General features: G+C 45.1%; 1 protein-coding gene across 7 annotated transcripts in view; it reads right to left on the bottom strand.

Annotated features, from left to right (window-relative positions):
- The window catches only part of PRKCSH (PRKCSH beta subunit of glucosidase II), a 39,773-nt gene that overhangs the window by 25,043 nt on the left and 6,262 nt on the right, over positions 1-8,468 (bottom strand). For 3 of the 7 annotated variants that reach the window (XM_083593540.1, XM_083593538.1, XM_083593535.1), the window contains exons 1-7: positions 8,217-8,336; positions 4,969-5,085; positions 3,530-3,646; positions 2,578-2,673; positions 2,421-2,478; positions 976-1,093; positions 571-700 (exon numbers count right to left, since the gene is read on the bottom strand). In XM_083593540.1, the coding sequence (XP_083449666.1) occupies positions 571-700; positions 976-1,093; positions 2,421-2,478; positions 2,578-2,673; positions 3,530-3,646; positions 4,969-5,056 (607 nt within the window). In that variant the 5' untranslated portion in view covers positions 5,057-5,085; positions 8,217-8,336. Of the gene's footprint in view, positions 1-570; positions 701-975; positions 1,094-2,420; positions 2,479-2,577; positions 2,674-3,529; positions 3,647-4,968; positions 5,086-8,118; positions 8,337-8,468 lie in introns of those variants that run through there. The other 4 variants (XM_083593541.1, XM_083593539.1, XM_083593536.1 and 1 more) reach the window with 4 other exon arrangements.

The following is an 8,468-nucleotide window of genomic DNA, read 5'->3' on the forward strand; positions in this document are numbered from 1 at the left end:
CCTGCCAAACATCTTCCAGAAGTGTTGCAACAGCTTCATATTGGTCTGTTTTTAATGGCCGGCGTTAAGCAGGTGCACAATAATTTCAATCCATTTCTGGATGCTGCACTAAGTATTTCACCCAAGCATTTCATTGTATTGCTTTCATCATGCTGAACTGTTGACGTGGCAAACACCCCGAGCCCCTGCAAGAGCTGGGCTTGGAACTAAGAATGTGAGCAGCGCAGACAAAGGCACCTCCGGCTGCAACTCTAGCATCCCATCTCCCCATCAGTGGCAAGGCAGAAACTTCCAAGGAAGCCATTCTAGGACATGAGGGTAAACCCATCCATCATAAAATTCTCTAACCTCCTATTAAGGCAGGGCTGGGAAATCTGTGGCCACCTGTTTGCTATGGGACTCCCAACTCCCATCCATCTTAAGGCAGCATGGCCAATGATCAGGGATTCTGGAAGCTGTATTTCAACATCTGGAGGACCACAAGTTCTCCTGCTTTAAAAACGAGGCTGTTGGCTGACACAGAGGCTTTCAGTGCCATGAAATCCCCTTGCATGGTAGAAGTGCACTCACCCTCCCAGGCTTTCTGATGGATATCCTTGGCTTCTTTTTCAGGTTTCTCAGCAGCTTCTTTTAGCGACCTCAGAGTCTCCACTTGCTCCTCCACAGACTTCTTGCTCTCCTGTAGCTCAGTGAGCTTTATCTAGAAGTGTTTGGGGGGGTGGGGAGGAGAGAGAAGAGGTCCTCTCAACGGTCCAAGCCCAAGGTGTGTACAGAATCTCTATAACTTGGCTCCCCACCCACTAGAGGTCACTTCTAATGCCTACCTGAAAAGAGCCATAGCTTGGCTTCTTCAAGTGACTCCAAAATGCTCCTGTGAGAGGAACAATGCCCAGGCTCATGAGCACTGGTGGCAATGGGCACTCTTCCCCTGTATTGTCAGCACTGTGTTTCCACTTCCTAGGCCAGCATCCTCACCTGTTTTTCTTCTTTCCTCTTACTTGCTTCCTTCATCAGGGCCTGCTTGATTTCGAAGCCTTCTCTGGCCACTTCAGCCATCTGCTTTAGTGCCTCCCGCTCCTTTCGGCCCATTTCTCTGCACAGGGAAAGGAAAGAGACAGCTGGAGCTGAGCCCCAAAGACACCTTCCACCCACAGCACCAACCAGTGCAGCAAGAGAGACCCTATTCTAGAAGGGGTGGGGAGCAAGCTTTTTTCAGGCATAGAGCATATGACTGGAAATGACAGCACAGCAGCAAGCTACAACCCAGGCAATGTCAATGATGACTAACTTGGGCGGCGCAGCCAGAGGCAGCGCTCGCATCAAGACACGCAATGCAAGTCCTCTTATTCTGAATAACTCCATATTCATAAAAGTTTGCAGAATTATGTGACAACAGGACAAGAGCTATGGGTAGCACGACAAATATGACTACTCTGCCCCCATTTATTTTGTGAATTTATTACAGAGTTTAATAATAATAATAATAATAGTCTTCAAATACATTTTCAGGGCAGCTTAGAGTGAAAGGTTAAGAAAAATCCCTAAAACAACTAATAAATCAAAATAAACTAAAAACAGCATTAAAATAATCATTGGAAAATACTGCATCAGAGTATTTTAGAATCTCTACCCCTGCAAACCTAGACAGCTACTGCCCCTTTTTTCCTTTCATGATACTTACAAACATCAAGATCAATATAATATAATACAATACAGAATGTAGGACCGCATTATGCTTAGCCAGCACCAATGACAAACACGTGAAAAGAAGTTATCAGGGGAATGAAGAATTGTTACCTCCCTCTCTGTCTTTAAGAGTGAAAACTTGCATTGCACAAGAAGATTAAGTTTCTGGTGCTTCCATGCATTTTTTTAATTTATTTTTTATTTTTTGGAGTTTGGTTATAGCTGGCATCATTATTTTGCAGCTGCATATTTTTTCTGGTGATCATATTTGAAATGTTCTGTTGTGAGCTGTACTGGACCCAAATATGGCACAGACAGGCCAGGTACATACTTGAAAAACCAAACACCTACAACCTACAGCACAGCAATTTGCTGTAGCTGCCCAAAAGCTGCGACGTTCTATTATGCAAGATAATACAGCGAACTATCAAGAAATGTCTCCGACTGATTAAGACTGAGTTGGTGTTCTGTTTTTAATACTGAGATTTATTGTTGTAGTGTCCTGTAATTAAACAATAGAACTGTTAAGTGGATTTATTTTTTTGAAGATGGGGAGGATCCAAGTTTCCCAGAGGGTGTGCAAAATTATTTTGGGAGCTGCTGCTGCCTGGGATCAAGTGTACATTTATCCTCTTTCCTTTCCCAAACTAGCCCAAACCCAGTCTGGAGCTGCCTTTGAATCAGCAGTCAAAGGAGAGGAAAAGCTTCCTGAAAGTATATAGGCCATGCCTTACTTGCAGGTGTTTTCACACACGATGCCGCTGTTGTACTCATCTGTTGCATCACAGCAGTCTAAAGGCAAACAACAAGGAGATCCATTAACATTCACTCACTTGGGCTTGGCTGCCCGCAGCCTGAAGTCTCCCACCCACATGAGCTAGCAAAGCTTACCACAAATTCCATCATTGACACGGGAGGAGGGGATGTACTGAGGTCGGTAGCCAGCATTGGAGCAGTGGAAACGGCCACTAGGGCATGCAGCAGTTCCTGGGCAGAGAGATAAGATACTGGAAGATTCCTTAACAAATTGGATGCTTACAGCTATCTACAAGAACCAATGTTACCCTTTCCTCCCGCAAATTCTGTGATTTAGGGATAAACTGGCCATGTTGGATTTGCCCATGCTATGAAGTTAGTCACTATGACCACTTTGTCTTGTTTTACCATTATGAAGAGTTGGATTTAGGATCTCCCCTGCTCCCCATTTTCAATGCAGATTCTTGCCAAAGTTGCAAGCAGGAAGGCAATACGGATCCAGCTCTGTCTCATGCACCACTAGCAACTTTGCACCTCAGCTGGACCAGGACCTGCCTATCATCTAGGTATTGCTGATAGCTCAGTTGGTAGAGCGTGAGACTATTAATCACAGGGCCATGGGCTAAAGTCCCACACTGGGCAAAGGATTCCTGCATTGCTGCGGGTTGGAGTAGATGACTGTTATGGTCCCTTCCAACTCTCATATTCTGTGATTCTACAAGTGGTATTGCTGTAAGGCAAAAGAACAACAATCCCCCCCCAAGTCCAGATGCAGATTCCAGAGCTCCCATGGGCAAGTGCTTGCCCCTCTATTGTGCGAGGAACATCTAATCTGTTCTGATGTCTAATCTAAAACCTCCGACCCAGCTATGACTTGTGCTGTCTCTCTCTTCAGCTAATATGTTTGCTTTTAATCCAGGCAAACCATATTCTGCTTTTGCAACTTTGAGCATTTCATGCCTTGTACATTTTCACACATTCAGGGATCGGGTAACCCCATGAAATACAATATTAGCAAGTATCTAATTACAGCAGCAATAAGCAGCATGGTTCATTGGCAGAGGCAAGGTGTGTGAGTGGGGCTTACCTGGCTCATCTGATCCATCTTTGCAGTCACAGTAATCATCATTGACTCTATCAAAGGCTATTGTTGCTGAGCCATCTAGACAAGTAAATGGCTTCGATTCATCATAGAAGTGATGGCCTGAGAAGGACAGCAAAAGGCACTTGGTTCCGAGAACAAAAATTGCAGAATGCAAATACACCAATCCAGAAAGGCATTCAAGGCCAACATTCAAGGCACAAGCCAAACAACACAAATTTGGGGTGACGGGACAAAAACAAAACACCAATAGCAATATCATGGCAGTGTCTTCTAACATCCCCAGTCACGTATACAATACCAAATCCTTAAACGCACTTGCTCTCTCTAAATCACCCATGGATAACCATAGTGATGTGGTGGAGAGGGGAAGATTGACATTTGAACTGAGGGAAACTGCAACAGGAAACGGAAGGGGAAGGACAGCTGTGCACCAAAATAGGATGAGTTTGCTTTTTAGAGAGCTTCAAGGAACTGTTTATTCAAAGTCACTGAAACAATATTTAGCTGTGAATAGTAGTTTCTTCTTCAACCTTGTCACTGTTCCACTCAAAGGAGGCTGTATTTAGTGCTAGGAAGATCTGCAATCATTTGAGGCTCAGGAGCCATTCAGGAAACATGACTGACCTTTCACAAACTGACACTAAAACACCATCTTCTCCCCAAAGCCACTCAATGATTTGACACATTCTGGCAATCCATCTCCTAGAAAATGCAACCAGTAGTGTAGTACTACCTACTTTGCCCTTCAATCAGGGCACCTGCTAATAAGATGAATTCACCTCATAGTTAAACTAGTCCAGAAAAGCTACACATTCAGATGTACAGTCTCTTTTCCACCACATGAGGAAGAAAGAGCACAAGGGAGGCTTAATACACTTTAATGTTTCGTGTAATGAAAGTCTCAGCATTTTATGCAAAACAGTTCCAGTGGGGGGGGGGGGAGAACAGTGGAATCTGAAGAACGAGAATGTGATTACAAACCTCAAGACCAAGTCACTGGGCCACTGCCACTGACTTTCAAAAGAATTGAGACTCCTCAAAGAATTATGAGAATTAGGAAATGCTTCCAAGTTTAACAATTTTACCAGAAAGGAACAGCAAGTCATGAAGAAGACAACCCTTCTCTACAGGAAGTAACTGTGTAAATGTGTGCATAGTTGCAAATGTCAGGGCTCTAGCACCAAATGAAGTGTAGAACTAAGAGCAGGAAGCAATGGTAGCCCTTGGAGTCTTCCCTCATTCCTCCATTTTTCAACCAGGAAAAAACAAACAGTGAATATACCAAATGCAGGGTTTTGCTAAGAAATGAAAGTGGATGCACAAATTTATAATACAGACATATTGTTTCCATTCTCCACATCAACAGAAGGAGTTGCTTGCTGGTGGAACAATGCTTGGCATTTTATCTGCTGGGAACTCACTTGTTAAGGAGACGCCCCGTGGGCGCTTCACCTCCACAGGAGATGCTAGGCCCAAAAGCAAGAACAACAATAGGGTAAGCAGCAGCATGATCCAAAGGCAAAAAGCAGCAGCGGCTCCTGAAGGAAAGGGAAAAACAGAGGACTGTTGCTACAGAAGTTTCCATGCTAACAGAAATAGGTGAAGGGGCAAAGATGCAGAATTCTGTCCCCTCCACTCGCAACCCAAAACACAATTCCCTTCACATCTCAATAACATAATTTGATTTCATATATTTTATTTGACCCAAGTATGCTCTACAATTTAGAAAATATTCCAGTTTCAAAAAGAAATTAAAACACACTTTCATCATCTTTCTCAGGGCTCAAAACTCAGGAGACTGATATCAAGGCATATTTTAAGTACAGTGGTACCTTGGGTTACATACACTTCAGGTTACATACGCTTCAGGTTACACACTCCGCTAACCCAGAAATAGTGCTTCAGGTTAAGAACTTTGCTTCAGGATAAGAACAGAAATTGGGCTGCAGCAGCGCAGCAGCAGCAGCAGCAGCAGCGCAGCAGCAGCAGCAGCAGCAGCGCAGCAGCAGCAGCAGCAGGAGGCCCCATTAGCTAAAGTGGTGCTTCAGGTTAAGAACAGTTTCAGGTTAAGAATGGACCTCCGGAACGAATTAAGTACTTAACCCGAGGTACCACTGCACCTTTAAAGGTGATGCTGTAGTGAATTCTTTTCAACTTCACACAAGATGGGTGCATAAAACATTTTGCACACCTTACTAGAAATTGTAGTTATTTTTCCATCACTGATGTTTAAAAACTACTCCAGTTGCTTTTATTTTGGTGCACCCCCCAACCCAAAAACAGCTTCCCATTTTCCAAAAGGGCCACACCCTAAGACCTGGGTCACTGAGGATTGTCAAAACATGAAACAGGATTCTGGGTGGGAATCAACAGGCACCTACTAACTCTGACTCTGACTCTCCACAAACATGAGAGCATTTGTTAGTTGCCATGGGTGGGCTAATAATCCCATGGGGGAATTGTTTGGGTTTGTTACTATGTTATGTCTTTTTGTGTTTTTATAGAAATTTAAGAAATAAAGTAAATAAAGGCTTCTCTTTAGAATAGGCCACCTGTTCTGGCCATAACATATACAACTACCTGCAGTGGAAGTCTGCACCGTCACTGCCTATTATTATCTATGCTACAGCCAGCACATAGCACCATCTGTAGGAAAGCCTCAGATGGCATCTCTATGGTAACTACATGCTCTGGTCTTCAGAGAACATCATTGTCCAATCAGTTGCTATATCTGGGGTTGAGAAAAGAATTGGGTTGGGATCTGAATAAAGAAACAGCAGCATTTTTATCCCAGTGCTTTGGAAGCGCTGTTCTCTCATTTGCCAAATCACAGCACAAATGAGTAACTTGCCTCCTATCCTGCCTTGGTCTTTCTCTGTGCCTGTCAAAGGACTTGAGGCAGAGAATCTTCTTAGTCTTCCTACTAGTGGTTTGAGTGAGGCAGTATGAGTCCCCCATGCTCCTTCTGCCTTTAAAGCCCAGCTGTGATGAACAAGGTATATATGGGCAAACATTTTGACCAGCACGTTACCAACGTCCATTTTTAAAAGGTAAAACTCCATTTTGGGAACCAGGTAGCAAAGCTGAACCAGGTACCTGAACGTGTGCAATTCTTTATCAAAGCATACCTCTTTCCACCTACCTAAGAACTGGCCAATTTTATAGCCTGAAATGCTACACTCAAAGAGAATTTCCCAATTTCTGTCCAAGATAATCTCAGAGAGGTATAAATTAGAAAGTCTGCTCTGCCTGAACAAACTAGCATTCCAGCATTTGGAGTGCTAAATTCAAACCAACCTTCATTAGTATGAAAAATGGAAACTCTACCTAATATAAAACTGCCCTGGTCCATTTTCCTAAAGTCCTGCTCAGGACCACAATACATCAAGGACCGCCTCTCTCCATGTGAAACACCCCAGACTCTGCAATCACCATCTGAGGCACTTCGTCGTGTCCCTCCTTTGAAAAATCTGGAAGGTGGCAACCAAAGACTGTGGCTGACTGAAATGCTCCCCACCCAGGGTGTCTCGCCTGGTGCCTTCACCAAATATATTTAGCCACCAGGAACAAACTTTTCTCTTCAACCAAGCCTTGGGCTGTTTCACAATCTTCCAAATGTGGTTATGTGTGTGGGGGGGGGGGGTGTCATTGGTTTGTTTTACAGTGGTACCTCAGGTTAACTACTTAATTCGTTCCGGAGGTCCGTTCTTAACCTGAAACTGTTCTTAACCTGAAGCGCCACTTTAGCTAATGGGGCCTCCCTCTGCCAACGCACGATTTCTGTTCTTATCCTGAAGCAAAGTTCTTAACCCGAGGTACTATTTCTGGGTTAGTGGAGTCTGTAACCTGAAGCGTATGTAACCTGAAGCATATGTAACCCGAGGTACCACTGTATTATGCATTTTATGTTCACACTGAACCTGCGATCTCAGAACAAAGGGCGACATACAAATCTAATAAATAATAACAATACAGTGGTACCTCAGGTTATGCACTTAATTCGTTCTGGAGGTCCGTTCTTAACCTGAAACTGTTCTTAACCTGAAGCACCACTAGCGAATGGGGCCTCCTGCTGCCGCCACGCTGCCAGAGCACGATTTCTGTTCTCATCCTGAAGCAAAGTTCTTAACCTGAGGTACTATTTCTGGGTTAGCGGAGTCTGTAACCTGAAGCATATGTAACCTGAAGCGTATGTAACCCGAGGTACCACTGTAATACAACAAGGAGGTGTCTTCACTGGAAACCATTTGTGGCCTTTTAAATTGGGGTGGGTTTTTTTGTTGTTGTTGTTTCCGTTTGTTACCATGCTGAATATTTTTGCATTTTCCTATTGCAAAGCGCCCTGTGGTCTTTGGATGAAGGGCGACTGCCGACATTTAATTCGAAATGATAATCAATGTTGAAAAAACACAGAACCACGACAAAAACAGCACGGAATCCCGCACCCCCATTTAAAAGCAGGCAGGGTTTTGCAACGTGGCGAAGCCCAAGGCAGGATCAGCCCCGCTGCCACAGGCAGGTGCAGCTCGACCTGCCCGCCCCCCCACCCGCGCAGCGGCCCTGGAACTCGCCTTTCCCCGGCTCTTCCTCCAGCGCCCCTCAAGAGCAGCCTCCGGGCTCTCCCTCCAGGAACCCGCACCCCCCTCACTAGCCCAACAGCCTCCCTCACCGACCGGGCGCGGGAATCCTCGCGGAAAACGGGTCCCAAGTCCAACCGTCCGAGGAAGCGGAAGGGGATGACGGGAACATCCGCTTCGAAGTGCGCGCGACCGCGTGTGTGGGCGTGTATGGCGGAAGCCCTTGTCCTTTTCCCTTAGGCGTTTTCTCGAGGACTTCCCCTTCCTTTAGGCGCCCATCGCGAGAGTGGCGGAAGTGCGCTTTGCTTGTTCCGCCCTCCAACGGCGCTGCCTCATGGGTTTAA

Source organism: Podarcis filfolensis (genome assembly GCF_964270895.1).
Source record: "Podarcis filfolensis genome assembly, chromosome: 17".
Taxonomy (NCBI): domain Eukaryota; kingdom Metazoa; phylum Chordata; class Lepidosauria; order Squamata; family Lacertidae; genus Podarcis; species Podarcis filfolensis.